General features: G+C 49.2%; 9 protein-coding genes across 9 annotated transcripts; 7 read left to right on the top strand and 2 right to left on the bottom strand.

Moving 5' to 3' along the window:
* Positions 1-228: 228 nt before the first annotated feature.
* FMAN_10257 (uncharacterized protein) lies at positions 229-1,494 on the top strand (the record flags this gene model as incomplete). The annotated part of the gene is made up of 4 exons (XM_041820910.1): positions 229-287; positions 344-366; positions 418-560; positions 628-1,494. The coding sequence occupies 4 exons, from the start codon at positions 229-231 to the stop codon at positions 1,492-1,494; spliced, it is 1,092 nt and encodes a 363-aa protein (XP_041686744.1).
* A 2,605-nt stretch (positions 1,495-4,099) lies between these two features.
* Positions 4,100-4,871, top strand: FMAN_10256 (putative TIM23 translocase; the record flags this gene model as incomplete). The annotated part of the gene is made up of 2 exons (XM_041820909.1): positions 4,100-4,750; positions 4,803-4,871. 2 exons carry the CDS (start codon positions 4,100-4,102, stop codon positions 4,869-4,871), a joined length of 720 nt encoding a protein of 239 aa, XP_041686743.1.
* Positions 4,872-5,448: 577 nt separating this feature from the next.
* FMAN_10255 (uncharacterized protein) lies at positions 5,449-6,907 on the top strand (the record flags this gene model as incomplete). The annotated part of the gene is made up of 2 exons (XM_041820908.1): positions 5,449-6,597; positions 6,656-6,907. The coding sequence occupies 2 exons, from the start codon at positions 5,449-5,451 to the stop codon at positions 6,905-6,907; spliced, it is 1,401 nt and encodes a 466-aa protein (XP_041686742.1).
* A 1,013-nt stretch (positions 6,908-7,920) lies between these two features.
* Positions 7,921-9,475, top strand: FMAN_10254 (uncharacterized protein; the record flags this gene model as incomplete). The annotated part of the gene is made up of 2 exons (XM_041820907.1): positions 7,921-8,667; positions 8,972-9,475. 2 exons carry the CDS (start codon positions 7,921-7,923, stop codon positions 9,473-9,475), a joined length of 1,251 nt encoding a protein of 416 aa, XP_041686741.1.
* Positions 9,476-10,627: 1,152 nt separating this feature from the next.
* Positions 10,628-11,446, top strand: FMAN_10253 (putative dephospho-CoA kinase; the record flags this gene model as incomplete). The annotated part of the gene is made up of 1 exon (XM_041820906.1): positions 10,628-11,446. One exon carries the CDS (start codon positions 10,628-10,630, stop codon positions 11,444-11,446), a length of 819 nt encoding a protein of 272 aa, XP_041686740.1.
* Positions 11,447-11,945: 499 nt separating this feature from the next.
* On the top strand, positions 11,946-14,434 carry FMAN_10252 (uncharacterized protein; the record flags this gene model as incomplete). The annotated part of the gene is made up of 2 exons (XM_041820905.1): positions 11,946-13,664; positions 13,721-14,434. The coding sequence occupies 2 exons, from the start codon at positions 11,946-11,948 to the stop codon at positions 14,432-14,434; spliced, it is 2,433 nt and encodes an 810-aa protein (XP_041686739.1).
* A 389-nt stretch (positions 14,435-14,823) lies between these two features.
* On the bottom strand, positions 14,824-16,821 carry FMAN_10251 (uncharacterized protein; the record flags this gene model as incomplete). Its single annotated transcript, XM_041820904.1, has 2 exons — positions 14,824-14,851; positions 15,020-16,821. The coding sequence occupies 2 exons, from the start codon at positions 16,819-16,821 to the stop codon at positions 14,824-14,826; spliced, it is 1,830 nt and encodes a 609-aa protein (XP_041686738.1).
* Positions 16,822-21,209: 4,388 nt separating this feature from the next.
* Positions 21,210-21,715, top strand: FMAN_10250 (uncharacterized protein; the record flags this gene model as incomplete). Its single annotated transcript, XM_041820903.1, has 2 exons — positions 21,210-21,453; positions 21,531-21,715. The coding sequence occupies 2 exons, from the start codon at positions 21,210-21,212 to the stop codon at positions 21,713-21,715; spliced, it is 429 nt and encodes a 142-aa protein (XP_041686737.1).
* Positions 21,716-22,418: 703 nt separating this feature from the next.
* Positions 22,419-23,627, bottom strand: FMAN_10249 (uncharacterized protein; the record flags this gene model as incomplete). Its single annotated transcript, XM_041820902.1, has 2 exons — positions 22,419-22,808; positions 22,860-23,627. 2 exons carry the CDS (start codon positions 23,625-23,627, stop codon positions 22,419-22,421), a joined length of 1,158 nt encoding a protein of 385 aa, XP_041686736.1.
* Between the last annotated feature and the right edge of the window lie 32 nt (positions 23,628-23,659).

Genomic DNA, 23,659 nt, shown 5'->3' with positions numbered 1-23,659 from the left:
TTCATTCTTCGTGCCACGACCCTTTTGTCTCTCCCTTTGATTTTTTGCCTCGCGACGACGCCTAGACTATCACCATCAGCGACCACTCCCTGACGAGTCGATTTTTCTTCATTTTAGCGAATGCCATAATATCACGGTGCGATTTATTTTGGTCACTCAAACGGTATCGCTGCGAGCTGGGGTCGGCGCTGCACTCTGCCACCTTTCGCCCAGGGTTCAACCTCCATCATGACTCCGCCAACTGCGAATCTGAACCTTGACGTTGAGGCGATCTCGGGCATTTGCGGGTATGTCTCTGATTCTGTCATCCTTGAAAGACATCGCATACTAACTTTACACAAAGTTCTATCTCCATTGCCTGCTGGGGTATGTCGCTATGACTGGTCTCAGCCTTGGAACAACACTAATCGCAAATAGTTGTCGTCTTCTCTCCTCAAATCATCCAAAACTTCCAGCGCAGCAGTGCCGATGCCCTCTCGATTCAGTTCATCATTGTCTGGCTTCTCGGCGATGTTTTCAACATTCTGGGTGCCGTCCTTCAGGGCGTTCTACCGACCATGGTACGCTTCACGCGCAGCATTAGTCACCCCGTTTAAGGATCGAATACTAAATCAATTACTTTTATAGATCATCCTCGCTATCTACTACACGATCGCTGATATCGTCCTCCTGGGCCAGTGCTTCTACTATCGTGGTTTTACATGGCGCGATGCCCCGACCCCTGCTGCGAAGCCCAACACCCTGGCCCCTGGTGAACCCAACGAGCGCACTGGTCTGATCGCTCACGATCGTCATGAGGAGCGCCGCGGCTCAGACTGGTCCGGCCTGTCACCAGCTGTTCCTCACATCGCCGAAGGTGCTACTCCTCAGACCCCTACTATCCTTCAGACTGTGGTTTGGAACACCATCATCGTCTTGATGGTCATCGCAGCTGGTGTTGTTGGCTGGTTCCTGGGTCAGAAAGCTTCTACTGGCGACAAGCATGGCGACAACAATGCTGGAGGCGAGGATAGCCTTCACTTCAGTCTTTCGGGTCAGATCTTTGGATATCTCTGCACCGTCGCATACATCGCTTCTCGTCTCCCCCAGCTCATCCTGAACTGGAGGCGCAAGACAACCGACGGACTCAGCATGCTCTTCTTCCTTTTTGCATGTCTCGGAAATATTACTTATGTCTTGTCCATCTTCGCCTACGAACCTAAGTGCAAGCACGATGAATGCCGACCCGGCGAGGCTCGTCATATTTACGGCAAATACATCCTCGTCAACCTGAGCTGGCTCGCTGGCAGTCTCGTTACTCTTTTCCTCGATTTGGGTGTGTTTGCCCAGTACTTCATGTACAGCAAGCCAGAGAGCACTACTACGCCTACTCGTCGGCGAATCAACGACAACGTCACTGAGGAAGATGAGTACGACGACGACGAGAGTCTCAACGAGGACAGCTGGGACCAACGTCCTCTGCTCCAGAGGGGTGACTCTGTCTATCACCCGTGATCTAAATTTTATCTTTTGAAAGGCTCGCGCCTGAGATGCCAGTTTTTTGTTTTGCTTTTTATATTCATTTGTTCTCCTATCTCTCCTGACATGCTGGGGTACATATAGGATCGAACAATGGCAGGCGTTTACTGTTGGATGAGGGAAAAAAAAGAGGAAAAGGAAAAGGTATCAAAAATAAAAATTAGCATCAGGTCAGGATTGGTTTGCTATCATGATGGAGTTGGGAAACATGATGTTTATTCAGATCTTAGATCAGCTCACCTCTCAGGGGTTAAGTTTATTCATCAAACGAATATCTAAAGCTTTTCTGCATTCATAAAGCCGCCAGTGTCTCAATATAATCGAAGTCCTTCTCTCGATTGAGATCGATGGCGAACGGGGATGTCGGCGAGTAGCAATCAAAAGTCGAAAACATTATTGTCATCAACCTCAGAGAATACCACACTCAGTGGCATATTAGGCTCCGAGTATTAGGAGGTCCTCGAGTAACACGGAGTCTATGTTTTTGTTTCTCATAAGCTCTACGGATCACATTTATCAGCAGCAAGCTGCTACTCCTCTGAAATGTTTTGTTGGGCGACCAATATTGTTGGAGTTGTAAAGAGGTTAAACCTGAGATACCTGCCTTCCAAGATATGGAGGTACCTTCCGTTTTGGCCTAATGGTATTTTTAACTGGAGTCCCAGGCTACCCTGTAGACCCAGATAAAAAATGCTTTCAGTATCATCAATGCCTTACACAAGCCATGATTTTCCTTAAATTTTAGCTCGGTCAAGGAATCAACGATGGCTTTCTATTTTCGTCATAAGGTGAGACTCGCTTGTTGACTAGACAATGTCTGGTCGTAAAGTTTAGTTGATGAAGCTCGATTTACGTCTCGCCTTCATGTATAACCTCAACATCTGTCTTACTCCTGTGGGTAGCGATGGGAGGTTATTTATATATTCAGAATGATAAGGAATAAAAGAGCTGGGATGATTTGGTGATTAGGTTCCTTGCGCACAACAGGTCTCTGTAGGCAAGCCAGGGGATGTAAGAAAATCTGGGACCTCTTTTCTAAGTTGTATAGATAGTTAGGTAAATTCAGTATAAATTTGGAAATATCTAGACATCTTTTAGTTTTGGGGCCTAAGTTTAGGGTCAGATATCTTGCTCCCTGAGGGCAAGTCGCTGTCAATTGCATTGGAGATGTCTTAGTCCTGCTGTTCAACAGCATCGTTATTGGTATCATGTAGGTTTGCATTTGTAGATTTGCAGTGGATTGCTTGACCTTCCCTGTTGACCATTGAAAAAGGGATCTCATGTGAGACAGAGAAGCCGAGATTTGGGTTGGCGTCTACTGGGTATATCGGTGATACTAAACCGAAGAGTTGATAGACAATTCTGAAGCCCACGATACAGCCAAACAAAAGGGTTTCGACCCGCCAAAAGAGTCCATTTGAAGCCCCACCCTCTGAAATTTTATGTAACCCTCTCGGACAAAAATCCCTGCAGTGCGAGCAGTGGCACGCACCGATACTTCGGCCACGTTGGTGTTAGCGTGATCACTCCTCAAGAGTTGGTGGTATAAAAAGCCAATCTTCTCCCACCCTTTTACTTCTTTTTTTCCTTTTCTCACTACATCAGTAGGTAGAACTTCACCGTCATGTGAATTTTTACTTAATGGCGGCTCCGCGAAAGCGGCTTGCTGAGAGTCAGATTTGTCGATATCTGGTTTTCCGTTCCCGGCCTCCTATAGCAACGTGATCGCTCTTCCTAATCAGCCATGGACGTCCTCAGAGGTCCTTGACTGTGGGGTGATCTCGACATACCGTCGAATTTATAAACCTTCAACATTGTAAGCTCGTAGATTGCGCGTATGCGTGTGGCCTGCTCTCCTTGAGCTAGCTTTGATATGAAGACGGACCGCTCTTGTATTTGCCCTGGGTTTCATTGCTTTCTAAAGAGAAACACCATAAATCATCAGTTTCTGCTCATTCCTATAGCTGCAGAATTTGTTTGAAGGTGCTCGGAAAGTGGCTGGACGACAAAAAGTTTGCTGCAAACTTTTCGGTGGCCACAAACAGGCAAATTTGTAGTTCAACTTGACACACCACACCATATCTCATGATAGAGACTAAACTGTTCATCTTAAGAGTCATTGCATGCAAACTCTGCGCATAGCGTTGCCAGCTGCTCGTATCAAATTTGCATCTACCAGAATCGGGACTATAGCCAGCCGTTGTATCGTTTCAGGTTATGTTGCAGTGCGTCACGACTGTGCACAGGTCTGTAGACAGATGTCGATAGAAATATTGATACCTCACACAGCTCATCAATAAACACCACAAACATTTTACCTCGCTGTAATGTCTTCCCGTCATCAGTACCCTTCGGGTCCGAGGCCGTGATAGCACGTGACGGGACAGAATCTGGAGGAATCTTGATGGGCGAACGGGCAGAAGTGGAGCCCAAAAAAATCTAAACCGGAGGAAGCCTTGAGATTTGCCCGAGATTCGGACAAGACTCTCATTGACGTGCGACTTTTGTCAAGGCCGATTAATCCACCCAAATCTACATCTCGCCCACCCTCTCCTCGTCTACTCGGTCGTCATCGCCCATAATGTCTTCTCTTTGGAACGCTTTCACCAGCGGCAATAAGCCCGCCCACCAGCAGCAACAGTCGCAGTCGCAGTCGCACCAACAACCCACGACACAAGAACCCGCGCATTACGCCTACGACCCCACGGAAGGCCAGGGCGTCGAGTCTTTTCTTCAGAGCTCTGCCTTTGCCGACCCCTCGCAATTACATCCCCTCGCCGGCCTCAACAGAGATACGCTTGAATATATTTCCCTCGAGGATTCAGCCCTGTCCGAGTTGCCTGGTGGCCAATCAGTCCTGCCCTCGCGAGGCTTCACAGACGACTTGTGTTATGGTACCGGAATCACATATCTCGCTGGCCTGGGAATTGGAGGTGCTTGGGGTCTGCAGGAGGGTCTCCGAAGGTCGGCTGGTCAGCCTCCCAAGCTGCGATTGAACGCTGTTCTCAACTCGGTTACTCGACGAGGACCTTTCCTCGGTAACTCGCTGGGTGTCGTCGCTATTATCTACAACTGCATCAACTCATTGATTGGATCTGTCCGCGGAAAGCATGATGCCGGAAACACTGTCCTCGCTGGTGCGCTGAGTGGTATGCTCTTTAAGAGCACCCGTGGACTTCGACCCATGGCCATCTCTGGTGGTATCGTGGCTTCTGTTGCTGGTGCTTGGGCTGTAAGTGCTGCTCTATGTTTTATACCCTGTTCAGCTGCTAACTGATTTTCAGATTGTCCGACGATCTTTCTTCCCTATCCCAGAGCCCGTCCCTGCGGTTTCTGACGAACTTACTCTGTAATACCATTATGATACACCTATTCACCGTTGTCGTCAATTGATCGACTCGTTATAATCGTGCCTTTGTGGGCGCGCGGCACCGACGAAAAAAAAACGAACAAAGAGGGGCGAGCTGTAAGACGAAGGACGGGAAGAGAAGGGATCCCCCGTTGTATATGATATGGGCGAGACTAGGAGTTTGGTAGCATATGGATTGTAACGGACATCTCTCCTCCCATGGGCAAGTGTACATTACATGAGGTTCGGTCAGCGAGCATTAGACGATTGTGATAGGGGCTGGGCGTCTGGTCATTAATGATTAAAATGTTTGAATAGTACTGTAAGTTAAGTTAAATGCAGTTAGCCAATGGGTTTTCATGGCAGCCTGTGCTTTGGTTCATGGAAGCAGTACCTCCTGACAGTGCCAGCACTGGCCGAGATTGGTTGCCCAAGGAAGAGGAGCCGCCTACCACTTCACCATCTATTTACCACAAACACACATTCACAGCAAGAGATTCTATCGCACCCTCAACTTTTCATCTTCGTCCGCATCACATAAGCTGAGATGGCTTGACCTTTCCCACGACTCATCACTCAACATGGAATCACACGACTTTGGAAACAGCCAAGGGGAATTCGAGATCTATCTAGATGCCGTTGATGAAAATACTCACGACAATCGTCCATCTCCAGTGCTGACAGGCGACCCTTTCATTGCTACTGACAATCCCCAGGACGACACAAATGCGGCATCATCAAGTAATGTACCTAAGCGGCCCCGGAAAGCACGAACTCCCAAACAAGGCATCGCTGATGCGAGCCTGAGAGAGTTCAAAGAGTTTATGATACAATATCGCCTTGATCACTGGAGAGCAAGGGCGCGGATCGTTCATGTCAAGGGTCAAACTAATCTGACAGCTTTCTGGAGCCCACAATGGGCTGGCTTCGAGGTTGTGGACAGCGGGATCAACGTGTTCGACGGCTTCGACCGAACGTGGTTTGTACCATTTGACATAACCACACCCCTACCGGCAGAAAAGCGGGAGATCGCAGAGGACCTCCGGAAACGACGCCTTGAACTAGAGGCTGCATATCGCATCAAGGTCGACAAAGACAAGACCTTTCCAACGAAACTGCAGCACTTAGTTGAAGAAGAGGTCAAAGAAACATGCCAGACGTTGTGGGAGCCCAATGCCCATGACCCAGACCGGGAGCCAGCAAGATGGGATGATGTGCGAGCAAGCTTTCAACTCAGTCACTTGGTCACAATGGTAGCCCAAACTCGCTTGGGTGTTGGCAAAGAACAGTTATCAGGCTATTACCAGGTCAAGGTCCTCGATTTAGGGGTCGACGGTAAGATTAATTACCAGTGTGTCAATCTACCAAGCGATGTCAGCGTGGAGGGAATGCTTTCACGAATGAAAGTCAGGTTTCCTCCCGACAGTGAACAGAGCCAACGCACTATCAACATCTTTATACACAGACTCGAGATTGTTTGGCATCGTGGAGATGAAGCACAGCGAAAGAAAGCCCAAGGCTTGTTTCGCCAGCTGCATGAAATGGTGCTAGCAGAGAAACCTGAAAGTGAGAGATACTCATGGGTTTTCAAGTTGAGAAGCAACTCCAATTTCTATATTCCCGCCGGCAAGTTGCCTGACCGTCTTAGTACGTGGACAAAGTTGAATAAAACAACCTACCAAGAACTGCTTGAAGGCGTACGAGCAAAGAAACACCCGGTTCTTATCCGAGTGAGCATCATTGGTGCCCTTTATTGACAATTGCTAACATTGTGTGAAAAAGCCCTAGAAGGTTCGAGTTCGCCGGTGGTGGGCTGAAGTAGATGATCTTATGAACCAAGCTGAAGTTTTCTTCGGCGGAGCCGGGCTGTCGTCTCTCCAGCTTGACATCGTGGATGAACTCCTCGCCAGCCGCACCCAGGAAGAAGTTCAGCGAGCAGCGAAAACAAAGCAAGCGCTAGACAGGGCGAAGCTTGCGACTATGGGGACGCTTGATTGTCCAAGTAAGGACAACAATGATGACGAGTTTAGCCCTTTTTGACAATGATTCATGGGATGAAAAGGGATGCATATTGCTTCCTGATGGATGAGTTGCTATCGTGACGATGAATTGTTTACATATGAGGCGAGAGGATGAAATTACGCAGTAGCCGTGTGATTCTGTATACACATGTGCATTCAGCATAATAGACGAGCCCATTGTTTAGGTACCTTAGTTTGGCAAGTTCACACAAGCGAACAAATAAGTATATCGCAAGAGATCAAGAACCTTGTGTTACTACCTACCCAGGCTCAAAGAGCTCAAGTTTACGGGAGTTTAACTACTCGATATCCATTCAATGCTCAAGGCAGAAGAAGCACTGTCACCACAGTGGGCATGACAACAGCCAGCTTTGCTCATCCACCACCCACTCAACTTTAGCATAAAACAACGCATTCCCTTTTAAATCATCTAAAAACGCATCGTTGTATTTGCTATAATCTCGACGGCATAATGTGCCTCCCCTGTTTCCCTTGGACATGGACAAAATGCGAAGACCCTTATGACAATTTGCACAAAGCCCCTAAGCAGTCTGTCTGGGTCCACGATGGGCAGAACTGGGAGCTTCAGAGAGTGGTGAGCATACTTATTTCTTTGCATTTTATCTTAATTTTCCAATTGCATCATCGTGGCCCTTTGCCCTATCAAATCCCCTTCAATCTTGCGGGCCACTTGGTCCTGAGCCTGCGTCTGGACTGCCAGTGACAACCGACTGGAGAACAGAGTCACCACAAAACGTGCCATTGACGGATATCAAAACATAAACAAACAAAATTCAATACGCTAGGGTTGTCTTTGTGTTGCATTGCCGCCTCGAGCGCTGTTTGTGCCCTGTACGCACGAGAGGTATATCTTCTCAAAGTGCCTCTACTACCTGAGAGGTTCTTCTTCTTCTTTCCTTCTTCCCCTTCTTCGAAGATATCGCGAGATCCTGAGGCCTCTGATTCACGAGCCTCGAAAGTGGATTTATTTTCCAACCTCAATTGTTCGAGTTGCACACAAAAGAAGCGATCATGGCCTCGGCAGGTGCCAGCGTCTTCAAGTCCCCCAAAATTCCTCGACGACCAAAGACCCCCGAGACTCGTCAAGTGCACTTTGGCTCTCAGATCAAGCCTGCTACTGCTACTGTAACTCCTGCATCTGCATCTGCATCTGCATCTAAATCTACATCTGGCGCCGTCAGCGAGGGCATCACTGGCTACACCACTGCCAATTCCCCCAGCGGCGGCTTCAGTGCTGGTATCAACGGCGTTACAGCCCCTAGCACTGCTCGAGCTACGACAACAACTGCTGCACCCCCAGCAACCACTTCTGCGCCGGAGGAGAAGGGCAGCAATCAACCTACGAGCTTCCCTGCGCTCGGCCTAGGCCCTAACGCACAGCCTCAGTGGCATATCAGTGCCGACCCGACTCAGAGCCTCGCGCAACAAGTGCCAACTGGTTTCGTCTCGCCTACCCCTCAGCAGCACCAATTTCTCCTCCCTCAATTTCATCCCCATCCTCATCCTGCTCCCTTCATCAGCGCAGGGCAAAACCAATTCACTCCATCTCCAATCACCTACATCGGAATCGGACCCCAGTCTCCCGCTGTCAACACCGCAAACATGGGTGACTATCAGAACACTGCGCCTCCTGTTCATGGCATGAACTTCCAGCCGCCTGTTCCTGACACTACCTTTGGTCCCATGCAGCACGTTTATGTGCCTCGCTTTGACAATGGTCTCGCTGGTGTCCCAGTCGGGGCCTATGCCGTTGTACAAGTTTGTCCACCCTCCTCTTTTTCCTTCGTTGCCCCTTCTGCCCCGCTCTTGTCTCCTGTCCCAATGACGACTCCCGCCTGCACTACAGTTGTAGTGCCCAAGACATTCTATTTGAACGGCTACACGTATTATGCAAGTTTACTTAGCTGATATATCTTTGCGTTTTGGCTTTGGCGTGGAGTTGGCCTGAATCAAGTGGTTCAGTGCACCTCCCTTCAGTGGCTTGGCGGCGGTCTACCTTTTTCTTTCGCTCGTTCCTCAAAATCTCAACACAACTATTAGCAAATACTGACAATTTCTATAGCAGCCCGCCGTCGGTGGTATGGCCCCCCAGCCTACCGTCCAAGGCAGCTACGTTGTCCAGCAGCAGCCCTACTACTACCAGCAGCCGACCATGGGCCAGCAGCCAGTCCTCGTTGCGAGCCACCAGCCCCAGCAGTTTATGCAGCAGGTTCAGCAAGTCCCAGGCGTTCCGTCGGTCGGTGTTGCTGGTGGAGCTGCTGTGCCCGGCACGGTCCCCGTCTTTGCAGGTAATGTCCCTGGTGGTCAACATGTCCCTGATGTCACTGGTGTTGGTCGTACCGCTGGCGAAGAGCAGCTCCGTCAGATTCAGTTTGCGCATGCGAACAAAATGTACGAGCCCCAGGACTTCAAACCAGCGGACGATGACCCCTCCCGTTTCTACTATGTTCGTGAAGTTGACGGGAACTGGACTCAGCGCAACCGATTTACCATTGATCACATGGGTGACTCCCGCTGGTATGTGACCGATGAGGGTTGGTTTTACGCCGTCCGACTCCCCAACTAAACGACGCGGCCAGTAAGTCAACCTTCCTTTGCCTCATCTCCCCGATCATGAGCTGATAATCTGTAGACATACCACGAAAGCCACAAGAATGATTCATTGGGAAATTGTTAAACGCAAGCTGTAAGATATCTCACCACCTTGAGTTGAAGTTGTACTAATAATTTTGCAGTTGGCTCTACCCTCGATCGAGAATTTGATTTGAACTGTCACTGTGTCCTCCATGTAAGTAGTATGGAGACAATACGGCGACACAGGCTGACTTTTGAAGGGATGATAGCGCTTCTCGTCCTTTGTCCGACTTTTTCGACTTATAAAGAGCTCATGCTCAGTTATGCGATTGAGATTGTATCGACGAATAAGACGTCTCACGGATAAGGACATGGACTGTTATGAGATTGCGCAAGGAAACACTACCTACCGAATGCAGATAGGAAATTGCTTCGTATCATTCATATGAGGATGCTCACTGCTACGGTTAATTGAAATTGTATAAAACGGCCCCCTTGTGATTGTTCTGCGTGAAGGAAAGAAAATAGCATCACATGTCGTTGATTTAATGTGGTGCAAGTTACTAATGCAAGTCATGGATGCATGTGGGGCTAGCTAACACGGGCTGTTCTGACTGTTTCGAACATCCTCGGCAATTGCATCATCGGCCCAAGGTTTATCAGATCATTCCTGTCAACTACATCCATTGATACACTCATCTCATTCTAGATCTGAGAAGCCACTATCAAATCTCGAAAGAGAAGCCTTTTTTAAAACCACCTGTATCGGAGCCATCACATCACGTGGGCCACCAACGCAACGCAAGCAACGCTCTCAAGCCCCACGTAGCTAGAGAATCAACTTATCCTTGACATCACCCCAACAATAGGGACCTTGCTGTTTGAGCCTTTATCGAGAAAGTTAAAATCTCTATAGCCTTATATAAGGCTGACGGCAAGGGCAGAAAAAAAAAGACCACCTGAGCTTATTGCCTCACCTTGTTAGGTCTATACCCTGCCAACAGGTAAGAAGAGCTATCTTAATCATGATCCATAAGGATACTCTGGTGATCTTGGAATTAGCTTAGAAGACTTTCTGACGAGTTCCCAGAGTCTGAGGTTTTCTATTACCACAAGACCTGTGCAGCCTTCAAGATACGCCATCATGCTTCTCATTGGTCTCACGGGTTCAATTGCCACAGGCAAGTCGACAGTGTCTTCAATGCTCTCATCACAGCCCTACAATCTTCCGATCATAGATGCAGACGTTCTAGCGCGCAAGGTTGTGGAGCCGGGAACTCGTGGCTATGAGGCTATTGTGAAACATTTTGGGCCCACGACACCCGAACTTCTCGTGCAACCATCCGAGAAGATGCCAGAGGATGGACCAGACGGCAAGGGCAGACCACTTAACAGACCGGCATTGGGGAGACGAGTGTTTGGCGACTCAGAAGAGCGAAAGAAGGACAGATCAGTTCTCAATCGCATCGTTCATCCGGCTGTCCGATGGGAGATGTTCAAGTCCGTCGTTGGATGTTACTTCAGAGGCCATTGGGCTGTGGTTCTGGATATCCCACTCCTTTTCGAGAGTGGCCTCGACCGCTTCTGCGGCGTCACAGCTGTAGTGGCAGTCCACGACCCAGCAGTTCAGATGCAGCGTCTGCGTGCGCGTGATCCTCACCTGAGCCCGGAAGATGCCGAGAACAGAGTGCGTAGCCAGACAGATGTTCGAGAAAAGGCCCGGCGATGTGAAGAACGAGGAGAAGGCAAAGGAATTGTGCTTTGGAACGATGGGTCACAAGAAGAGCTGAAGGAGCAGCTGGATAGGGCCATCAAGGATCTGAGAAAGGCGAGCCCCGATTGGTGGTCATGGCTATTGCTTGGATGTCCTCCTCTAGCAGTTGCTGTTGCGACGTGGAGGTTCTGGCAGAATCTTATTATCAATGAGAGATGGGAGGAGATGAAGTTGAATGCGAAGCTGTGATAGTGAATTATAGGTGCCTTAGGGAGTTTGCTTTCTTTTAGTGGCTAGGTGGAGGGTGGATAATACATCAAGGTGAATTATATAGGTACCTACTAGTACCTACATACAAGGAGGAAGGAGCCCCAACTCAAGCTCGCTCCTGCCTCTTTTCTCAACCACGAACCGAGCCTTTTCATCTCAGCGCAGTTCATTTCTGTCGTATTTACATCTTTTCACCAAAACAAGACATAGCCCCTACATGCCCTCTTTACACTTCTTTTCTGATCTGTAGATTGCTAAGCACTAGGGCTGTTACCACGTTGTCCTCGCATCGCCTTGACAGCTGCGAGCAGTTGACAACAACGACCTTCGACTGCCGTCCATGCCATCAGGGCGACGTCTTGCACCCAACCTCAAAACAAACGCATAATCATCTCTTTCTTGACCTTTTGACCTTTTGAACTTTCTGAAGACAAACTATCTTGACAATTTCTTTGGTACAGCAAACTTCTTTGGTGCGATGTCAAATCGCAAAACGAAACTCCCGTCGCATTTTTGCGAATGGGTAGTTGGAACAACAATCGAATCTGTTATCGGCGCCATCCCTCAGAACAAACCCCCTAAGAAGCGAGACGTCGTACGTGTTGAGGTCACCACTGATGATGAGTCCGAAGAGGACACCGTCAAGATCACCTACCCACGCACTGGACGTACCTACACACCACCGCCTGCCAACGAAGCAAAGGCCGAGGTCAAGAAGGTCCGGTTTGACTTTGGCCAAAATGGTCCCATCAAATCTGCTATGAAGCAGACCACTACCACAACTCCCATGGACTCCTCAGATGAGGCATCCGACTCCGGCCCAGAGACTGAGTCAGATTCTAGTCAGTCGGCGGAAATATCAAGCTCTGATGCCACCGATTCTGATGTTGACTATCCAGTTAAGTGCGTGAAGCACAAGAGGCAGAGAAAGAAGAAGAAGCACAGACAGACACAGACCGAAGAAGACACCGAGAGTGACTGGGACTCTGATCCAGCAACAGATTGTCCCTGTCAGAGATGTACAAAGGGTCGACAGATATTGAAAAGAGTAGGCCGGAAAAGGAGCAAGGAAATCACCCCGCCAAGCCCCGAAACTTCTGATTCGGACGAAGAAGAAGAACCCCCCAACTCTAAGCGACAATCTGGTAAGAACAAGAGGAGGTGTCTAAAGAAAGTAAAACCAACAGAGTCTGACCCCAATACTTCTGACTCAGATTCAGAGTCTGAGATCCTAGCACTTAAGAAACGGAGTCAAACCAAAAGTCAGGGCAAGCAGACAGATGGAAAGAAACAGCAAGCGGCCCCCCAGCCTCCTATGACCAAGAAGCAACGAAAAGCAATGAACAAAAAGGCTAAGCAGCAACAAGAGCAAGAGATTGAAGGAGAAACCTCTGACTCACCCAAGGAAGCAGAGGAGGAAACTGAGCCAGAAGAGGAGCCCAAGAAACAGAACAAAGGCAAGCAGAAGAATAACAAGAAGCAGAAAGGAAATCAAGGAAATCAGAAGAAACAGGAACCGGAAAATGAAACCAATAAAGACCAGGAAGCCGCCCCAGCTGATGAGGCCCCCGAAGCTTCCAAAGACACAGATCAAGGCAAGTTCAGAACTATGAAAGGAAAAGCAAAGGCACAGCCTAAACAAAAGGATGGAGTCAAGAAGGGCAATTATCCCGAAGGATTACCAGTTCCTCATATGCGTCAATCACAGCTTATCGAGCCCATCAGAGCTCAGGTCGTTCAGATAGAGCGCGTGATCAAAACTCCACAAGACCCAGCACCTAACGCTTACTACGATGCAGAACACAATACCATGAGAGCCTACGACGGCCCTGCCTACGGGAACCACCAAAGCAATGCGCTTTACCCAGAGCGTGACGCCTTCGGTCGCCCTCTGCCGATGGGTCAGCCTCATCCGATGCAGAACCCCTTCTACTATGGTTTCAACAATCCGCAGCAGTATCCCAACTATCCACAGATGCCACCATTCCACCAGGGCTACGCAGGGGTTCCAACACCAGACGCATACTCGCATGTTCCCATCACTCAAGGAATGGCCCCTTCTTCGTGGTATGCCATGGGCCCTCCAGCAGGCGCACCCCCCGCTGGCTACTATGGACATAGGAGCCCTGAAACCAACAAAAACACTCCGGTTTCCAAAGCGGAGAAAAATAATGTTGGACCTCCTGGAAGTCTTACTGTAAGTAATTATTAAAGAAACACACGGGCCGGACCGGATTTAACTCATCGACCCAGGGCCAGGACAATCCATATTATAAGAGAAAGTCACAAAACAACGCATGGGAAAGTCACCGTTCTGTACCCAAGGAAAACGGCCAGCCTCCAGGTTCCGATAAGGCTGGGTCCAACGGGTCCAATAGGTCCAACGGGTCCAACGGCGGGAACAAAAATAACGACCAAGGAGCTGGCTGGAACGACATAACAGCTGACAACAATGGCCAAGATGCTTGGGACGCACCGGCCCAAGACAAGAACCAGAACCAAGGTGGCTGGGATACGAGCAACAATCAGGCAGTTAACGACTGGAATAATAAGACCATTCAGGATAGTAAGCCGGAAGAATGGCCTGTGTCACCACCGACTGGTGAGCAAGATCAGAACCAAAACGGTTGGGGGGGTGGCTCAAACCATTCGAACAAGAGCAATGAGACTGTGAAAAAGAACGGAGCTCATTGGGGCGAAGACACGTACCCAGGCTCTTGCGCTCCGGGCACCTGGGGCGAACAGCAGACCACAAGCAGTGTTGAGCAAGGAGCTGACAACAATGTGGGCATCTGGGCTCCCACGGAAGTGAAGGGGAATGGAGACCAAAAACCTCCTGCAGCAGAAGTAGAAGATCGTGACAACATCATGCCTGGGACATGGGTTGACGTCCCCGGAACTACTGTGCCAGCTTGGGGGGATGCTACTGCAGCACAGGACACGAACGGCCAAGCCATAAACTGGTAATAGAAATTGGAAACTTGCTACATGGGGTGAAAGATGTCTAGTTTAGCTATGGGGGTATGGTATCCGCAAAATCACTACTATAAGATGCTATGACTAAATGCCTCCCAAACGAATCAATCAACCAATCAATCAACATTCAATACCATGTAAATGAACACCTTCTGTGACTTTTGTCTTGTAACATCTGATGCGTTATAATGCCATGCTGCAAACCAAACCGCCCTAGCTACCGTCGAGTCGTAATCGTCCTGTTCGTGTCAGAAGTGGAATAACATCAACTCCGCGAACCGTCTCGTGCTTCGTACAGCAACTGCACAGCAAAGCAGAAAAGCAAGAGCACGAATTGCAGAACCAAGCCGAGCGAGAGATAGTAGGGCAAGCATTGTCAATCAGAGGATTGTGCAGCCGTGGATGGACCTGAGCGGCCATGGATCAGCTTTGTCCTGGAATGGGAGACGTCGTTTTAGCCTGGGAGACGGACACGACGACGAGCACAAGCTCAATGAGGGGTGGATGAATGTCATAGGGGGGGCTTGATAGGGCATGGGATGCGTGAAAAGTTGCCAAGTTATAGATTTCACTTACCATCTGGATGTCTCCCATTCCACAATCCACGTGCAGCATATCTTGAGTCGCTCGCGAACGCTGGATGTGCCCAGGAGTCGATATTTCTCAATGTCTTTGACCGGCAACATACTGGCAAACCACCACGGAAAGATGGCAGGGTCTTCTGGACACTCGCCGTATATAGTCAACATGCGTTCTGTCAACCAGGGAACACTCTGTTGACGCATTCGAGCGACGAAAGATGATGCGTAGTGCATAAGATTCTGCGTAGACATTGAGTCGATCTCGGTGATTGAAGTTGGCATGTGCGGACTGGAAGAATCAGACCGCGGTAATGGAGATGTCGGTGTTGGTTCAGTGAGTTCCTGGACAGTATCCATAGCCTGCATGGGTTGTTGTTGATCCTCAATCTCTATCGGTGTTGCCTCAGCAGCCTCAGCAGCCTCTTCATCCTCGAGGCTAACATCGTCTATCCTTTCAGTCTTGCCGACAATATATCCGTCAAGGTAACTGTGTTCGAGAACGCGGAAGCGCGACAAGCCCACGGTCTCAATGAGACTCCGACCATCTGGGAAGAACTGGACATTGACAATGCGGAGAAGCGTGCCTAGCTGATGAAAGTTGGCATCACCAGGATTTTGGGGTCGTTTAGGGATGACCATACCGAAAGTATGGTCTCCTTCCAGTGCTCTCCGGATCATGAGTCTATATCTCGGCTCAAAGATGTGTAGGAATGTCGGCATTTGGGGGAAGGACAGTGTGCATACAAAGAGTGCGAGGTCATAATCCTGCATCTGAGCCACCCTCTCAGCGTCCAGTGCTTCCTTTCGAGCGTTGACTTCCTCCAGCCAGAATGTTTCGATGATGCGCTTGATAGTCTGATTGGAAGGCGATGAAGTTTGACTTAATAGGGGGCTGATAGCCAGTGGGCGACGACATATCGGGCAATACCGTGAGTGGTCAAGTATGCGATGTAAGCATGACCGACAGAACGTGTGCCCGCAAGATGTTGTAAGGGGGTCGTAGAAGAGTGCATAGCAGACCTGACAGTCCATCTCAGCGCGAGTGGCGTCTTGCGCTTTTCGAACGAGGCCTGTATCATCAGCATCAGCACCAGGAGGTGGTGATGGCGTCGCTGATGTAATTTCGTCGTAGTATATATCGGCCTCATAAGACAGGTCACCCTCCTCCGCTAGGCGATAAGTGGCGATGACCTTTCCGCCGGGTATCACCTTTGTGTATGCTTCATCGTCGTCCCTCATGGAAGAAACGCCTGCAGCAGCCCAAGGGTCAGGCCACATGACCTTGGTCGCCAGTTCGGTTGTTGAAGACTCATTCTTGAATCGCTCGATCTCTTCCCTCACGTGTTGCGCCGTCTTGTTGAGCACAACATCAATAGCGCAGTCGCCAACAGCATGTTCCTTACTGCAGTCCTCAAAGGGACATTTGAAGCCACGGAGTCGTTCTGGAGCAGCGGGATATGTTATGTTGGTGCGCATGTGTGTGACTGGTAAACAGCGCCGGCACAGGCTTTTGCCGCAGGGGAGGCTGATGGGCTCATCTAGAGGAAGCGAGCAGACCTGACACTGGAAGAGCCGGACGAAATCGCGGGGGGCGACATCGCGATGGCGAGAAGTATTGGCAGAAGGCGATTGCGATTGCGATTGCGTTACTTGTGTCGGTTGCCGGCCCGAGTCCGGAGGTTCGTGATCGGAATCGGAGGGCGGATCGGGAGTCCGCGACTGTTGAGGACCGGCAGTAGGACCGGGACCGGAGGCGGAATCGGTCGCGGCAGCTTGCGACGTGCCTTCTGAGGACATGAACGTCTATAGATTGCGTGCGTATAGTACAACAGGAAGATTGTAAAAAGAAATAGGGGGGTATATAGGTTGGTTCTCGAGTCGTTACTCTTGGTTGTGTCGTAGCGGGCGTCGAAACTCTCTAATAAGGTGCGAGCCTCTGTAATGATACGTTGTTGGTAAAAGGAGCCAGGAGTAAGTAAAATAGTGTTGCTTTGAGGTGAATAGAAAAGAAGTTGTTGATATCCCCGAATTCTATGCGATGCCTTGACCGTTATATGATGTGCTATATCGTCGTCGTGTTTGCTGGGTTTGGCGATGAAGACGAGTATTGCGGTCTTGTTGGCGTAGCCGTTGATAGCGTGTCGAGTGCATGAATGAGGCCGAAGCAGTGTCCAGATGACGAGGACAAGTCGTAGACAAGAGTCTAGCTTGGGGGGTGTCGATGTAAAAGGACTAACCTTTGTGATAAGTATAGAGAGACACACAAACGAAGCTCCCTAATGGGAGAAGAGGAGAACTTGGCAGTTCAGCTCAAGTTGTTCGTGTCCGATTTGAATAAGTGAAGAGGAGGGAGAGATGTTTTCGAATATAAGGGAAAAGGGCAAAATCATAGGCGTCACAGTTTCATTACAAGATGAGGAATACATACATGGAAGCACCTAGAGACAAAACGAGGCGAGTCGAGACTAAGACTAAACCAAGCCAAACGAAGCCAAGCCAAGCCAAATCAGATCAAAGGGAAGGGAACAGAGAAGTGGTTGTTACTTGTCTTGTCTCTATACAAAATATATCAAGAAACCTGGTGGAGAGGCCCTAGTCTCTGGCATGTATACAGTACCTCGGAGCAGGGTAGACAACTGGGAAATGTTGTAGATTTTTCCAACTTTAGCACTAGGCAGTTCCTAGCAAGCACCTAGTGGCCTCTGCTGGACAGAAAGAGGGTCCCCTAGAAAACTTGAGAGGACCCTGCGTGTATCACGAGTTTTAGACGCCTCCTCCAGTCTAAACTCATCTCAGGGTTCAAACGGTCATGGAATACTGTGCTCAGGTGATTGATTGAAGGACACCTACACCTACGGAGTAGACACACAGGAATGAAGCCAGTGATATGGTCATAGGAACTCGTACCCTGGAGCTCTCGAGTCACACAACAGCAGCATCAACTTCTGTCTTACAAGGCAAAACGGATGACGATGGCAGGCCGGGGTCGGTCATGGACTGGGACTCATGACGCCGAGGCGAAAACCTCAAACCTAAGCCAATAGCAGTAACTATCTTGGAGTATTCGGGGCAAAAACACCAACTGCACTGCCCAACATCGAATGGTAATCCATTTCGAGCACCGGACAGATAGACTTTGGTCGCCGTTTTGCTGCGGCAACCGGAACCTAAACCCCCTCACTCATCTCGACAATCGGGAGCTTGTTAATTAATTCCCTGCTTTTGTTGTGCTATGTTATGCAGTGCAGTGCAGTGTTGTGTTGTGTTGTGGTGCGCTGGGCTGTAAACCAGGGAATCCAGGGATGCATGCGAGGATGAACCTAAAATAAAACACATCCCAGCTCAATGGGGCCAAGGAAACCGTTCAGATCCAAGATCCAAGATCCAAGATTTGCGATGGGGACGGGAGGGGGCTCAACTCTTGACTGAGCTGAGGGAACTTTGCCCTTCTTCACAGCGTAACCGAAAAGTTGCCCTCCCTCCAGAAGCGCAAGCATGACCAATTATCATAGAGACCAGTATCACAGATCGCGATGCAGGAAACCACAAGAAGCATTGAATACAGGGCAGGGCAGGGCAGGGTTCTCAGTACAAGATGGACCGTAGCGTTGTAGACGGTACTCGATCAAGACTTGTTTGTCCCCGCGGCAGAAGACCCCAGTTTCGCATCTGTCGCCGATCTTGCGCTCGTTTGTGTGTGTGTGTACAGGATAACTAGGACAATCTCCTCTTTTCCTTCTTGCAACGTCCGCGGAAAACGGAATGGTAACAGCGCGCGCGCGCAGTTGAAAGGATGCACCCAAAGTCCGTTGTGAGTCGGGGGGTTATCGTAAAAGGGTCTTTCGGCTGTTTCTTGTTTCCGAGATTCTGGCTGACGAGGACGATCGAGACAACGCTGCAGTTGCAGCGGCCATCGGGTGAATCAACTGGCGCATCGACGCTACTTAATAGTTGAGAGGGAAACCCGCCATTAACAATAAAAACGGGCTGGCAGTTTCCGAGACAAGATGGAGCTTTGCGTCTAAGCGAGAGCCTCGCTATTGGGTAGAGAGATGAAGGTGGGAGAATTAATTGGGAGACTTGAGACTTGAGGGGCTAGAGGGGGCACAGAGACAGGTAGACACTAGACACTAGACACTACCTACCTGTACCTAGGTAGACAGGTCCTGGCAGGGCTGGCGTATGCACAGTAAGAGCTAAAGTCCAGGTTCTAGGGTCAGGTCGTGACTTGAATGGAAAGAGGCTTAAAAAGAAAGTCGTTGGCGTCATATGAGACTGGGGGGGGTCCTGTAGAGGATCCATGATGGGGCCACGGTCATGATGCCAACGATCTTTTTTCTTCTCTTCGCCCTTCTCTTTTTTGCCTTGTTGAATAACTAATCTTTGATGGAGACACACATTTCTAACTGACAATACAAATGTAGATCAATTCTTTTTTTTTTTTTTTTTTTNTAACTGACAATACAAATGTAGATCAATTCTTTTTTTTTTTTTTTTTTTTGGCTCCAGAAAGGGGAGAGTTGCTCTGAGATCAGATCTCGGTCTCTACTCTCGGCATCAACAGTTCAAAGCGTTGGCCCAATCTACGCATCATCGTTTTTCTCAAGCCTTGCACTTGTCATCCAATAGTCTCGAGGGTGTGGCGGCCCGGATCGAGATGCGGCCAGTCCATTCCCTCAACCTTTCAGCCTCCCTTGCAACGATTTCCTGATACAGCGAAATAAGCAGCAGTTCTCGTTCTCTTCTCGCTGCTGATGCTGATGCTGCTGCTGCTACTACTACTACTGCAGCCTGTCACACAACGTTTCCAGCTTTCCGGGGCTGCACAGCACAGCACAGTACGAGTTGAAAACGTGCTTCTCTATCTTAGGTATGCCACGCGTGTGCAACGATTTCCATCCCGATGATTACATTATTAGAGCCAACATCTCTGTTGGCTGATTAGCCGCCAAACGTGATCAAAGTTTAGCAGGCTGTCAACTTGTTCGTTGTACCTGTTCTTTGGAACGTCCCTTTTCTCATCATGAGCTAGGGAACCGTACCCCAGGACCCTTCTTTGGATGACGCTTACTATAGTCTTGTCCCTTCGAAATTAGTTAGATCGGTTCGCATTCGCAAAATGTTCCAATTGTTCTAGACCATCTCCGATTTCTTGGTTCCCGAATCAGGACTGACTTGCTCTGTTGTCGTTGTTGATAGACCACCCCATGGCCATACGAGGAACATTGATTCTTCCGCTTAGTCAATACAACTTGTCTTCTTGGGCTGGACTTATCATCAAGACTGATCATGTGTAAGAATCACTGCCAAGAAAGGCAATTCATCACACGACCATTTTCTGTTTCTATATGTCGATTCTCTACCAACTTGATAACTACTAACAAGAGCCCCCATGTCGAACCTCAGACCTCGAGCTCCAGGACCCTGAATTCAACCTCTCCACAATAGCTGAGCTAAGCTCTCTCTGATCTGATCTGATCCTCCCCCAAGAACGAACCTCTCTGCCTATGAGCATTATTCTCTTAGTAAATACGATTAATACTTTTAACGTCACCTTAATTTCTGTCCAAGGTAATTCCGTTATTTATCGACGGCTTCCTCCGTTGACTTGCTCCAACATCACATGTCATTCCCCTTCCCTTGACTAAGAAAACGGTCTGTCTGTGCATAAGCTTACCGTCTCAACCCTTCGTGTAGCTCCCCTGCTCGTGATAGCTTCTCGTCCCCGAACAAGCTGACAAGAACCGTGCAAGTCCAGAGCTTATCCCGCTCATTCAGGCTCAAGCGTTTTGAGTAAACGTATTATCAATGTCACTCCGATCGTTCAATGGCTGAGACAACATAAACTTCAGTCCTTTCAGGCGGTAAACGCTTATGACGAGAGATACAAGAAAGCCACAAGGGGCCCCTGACGTACTAGGGACGCTTTAGAGAGGAAATGGAGTATTTGCTTTGCTCTACGTAAAGAGGCAATTGGACAGACGACACTCGATGCAGCGGGGAAGCTGCTCTTTCTGACGTTGATGCTACGTTTTGTTTTTTTTGCTCTCTCTCTCTCTCTCTCTCTCTTTCTTTCTTTCTCCTCTTTTTCTGTCTATTCTTCCCTCGACCCTCTTCTTTATTAATCTTCTCATCTTCTTCAAACTACAAGCTTAGCTTTTCTTTATCGCATACTCACACTCATCATGACTCCTAACACCGTCTCTCAACTCCCTACCGCAGAGCAACGTCAAGATATAACCGCCCGCTTGGCGGACCTCATCACAGCCATCGAGTCTCATGCTCAATGGACTCCCCCAAATGTTGACCGTGGCCTCTTCCACGTCTGGGACTTCGTCAAGAGATCTCATTATATCATGACCGAGCTGGACAACATTGCTGCTGGTCGAAAAGTCCAGCACCCTGAACAAATCCCCAAGAACGAAGGTGGTGAGTAGTAGAAGCTATCCTATTGCTAACCTCGATGGGAGAGTGTACCTGGGCTTACACAATCTTCTCTGCTGCAGTCGCTTCTGGCCCTGAAGCTGCCCTCGCTTCCTACACCGACGTTTGCACACGTACCATCACAATCAACGAGATGATTCAAAATCCTCGTATGCTCGTCATGCTTGGCCTCTCCAACGTCGACTTTGGCTCCGCTATTCAAGAAAAATCAGCTGCCGTCAAGGAGGCGATCAAGAGCGCAGACTAGATCTGCTCTGGACCTGATACACGAATGACGTTGTAGAGCTTGCGTCACGCGATGATCGTCGGCTGTTGCAGGGTTGATCCATGATGGAGTACTCCGTAAAGAGCGAACATATTTTGGTTTGGCATTGGGAGACAATTCAAGACTCGTAAAAGAAGAAAAGGGAATAAGAACAGGCAAAAGTTTGCAAGTGGTATTCAATTCTTTGCTGGGCCAATGGCGGTGCAACTCAATAGTACGAGATGGCAGGTTCAGCAGATTGGATCTACACTACAGCCAAGGTATTTGAACGATAAAAAGTAACATCACATCGTGACAGATTCGTGAGTTTCCCTTTGGGGATTGAATCTTGGAATGAAATGGTATTATCATTCCTCAAGTCATTTAAGCCTAGCCCATCCATGCTATTCCATTCTATTCTACCTTGTCCAGGAGAACTTCTGGAAGAGCAGAATAGCTGTTGTCGTAAACAGACCATATCGGTAAACTTAGCATCATATCATCCCTTATGATCTGCAAAATGCCCTTATCCAATCTCGATAACTATACACATATCTCCCGTTCCCATTGTCCGATAAGCCCGCCCAAAAATATACCTCCCCATGATTGTCGCCCAAACGAAAAGGATATCATAGACACATCATGCTACAGAATGTGAAAAGACCAATACAGCTGATTGCACATCAGATCAACTTCTCGCTCGTCATCATCTCACTCCAGCCCAGCGTCCCTTGGCTGTTGTCGACGGCCCGAGGGTAAGTCGACGACCGATGTTTCCAAAGCAGACACAGCTGCAGAAAAGCACACTCAACATCCACATGCCCGTCTCGAGTGTTTTCTGCTGGGCGAGTCCACCTAGAATGGGCATATCTCCATCACCTGCCATTGTGGCATTAACCAAATGCCTGAACGGAACTTGAGTAGGCGCCGGCATCATATCTGGGTTCACGCCGAGGAGCACAATAGACCCTGCGAGTCCAACCGCAGCTGAGAGCAGAAAACCGGGCTTGGAGCGGTCGATAAGCCACCATAGGAGGGGATTGACAAGTGCCAAGGTCAGTGACACCTGAAGGGTGGACGCCCAGGCCACTTTGCGCTGCAGGATGTTAGTTATGCGGAACAACTGCTTTGTCGTTGCGAGACTTACAATCGCGAAGACAATTCCGACAAAGGCACCGATAGCCCGGACAGCAAGCGCCCAGTCAGTGCTTGGATCGTCATCTTTCGCTGAAGCACTGTTTTCTAACACAGCTTCATCCCCGTTGTCGCCGAACGAATTCTCCCATACTCGATCAAACCAGGGGAACAGCGCACCCAGTGCAACACCAGCAAGACCCCAAAAAGTCAAATGGCCCCAGTTGTACGTAGCACGAGACGGAAGGCTGTCCGACTCGTGGAAACGCGATGTGACTAATACGCCATATCCCACGCCGAGAACGAAAAGCAAAAGTCCTCTCAATACCAGAGCACCACCAGATGGAGAATGCTTTAGGGGTCCAGCGGGTTCGTGAACTCGGATCGAGGACCGACGACGAATGTGGTGCGAGCGATCCTTCAAAAAATCAAACGTAGCGTCGTCGATGCTAGGTCTCTTGATGGGTGTCTGAGCGCCTGTTCCCCAAGGTGTATCGAGCTCATCGCGATCGGCAAAGACACGGTCGCGCGAAGAGGACGTTGTGGGAGAGTAGATTCCGAAGAGCGTCGAGGAGGTCAAATTCATGAACGACTGAGGCCTGCTAAGACCTGCGCTCGCAGGCTCGGGAGTTGGTTGTAGGAAGCGCGCAATATTGGGGTCTGGAGCTGGCGCTGGAGTTGAAGGAGACGAGTTCTCGCTTGGTGGTGTAGGAGTTGTCAAACTGAGATCGAAGGGTCTTCGAGGAACGGGACGAATAAGAGGAGGACCATCGTCGGCCATTTTGAAGCTGAGGGTTCGTATAACTGACTGTT

Source organism: Fusarium mangiferae (assembly GCF_900044065.1).
Source record: "Fusarium mangiferae strain MRC7560 genome assembly, contig: FMAN_scaffold011, whole genome shotgun sequence".
In the NCBI taxonomy this organism is placed as follows: domain Eukaryota; kingdom Fungi; phylum Ascomycota; class Sordariomycetes; order Hypocreales; family Nectriaceae; genus Fusarium; species Fusarium mangiferae.
This window is presented reverse-complemented; position numbering and strand designations above follow the sequence as displayed.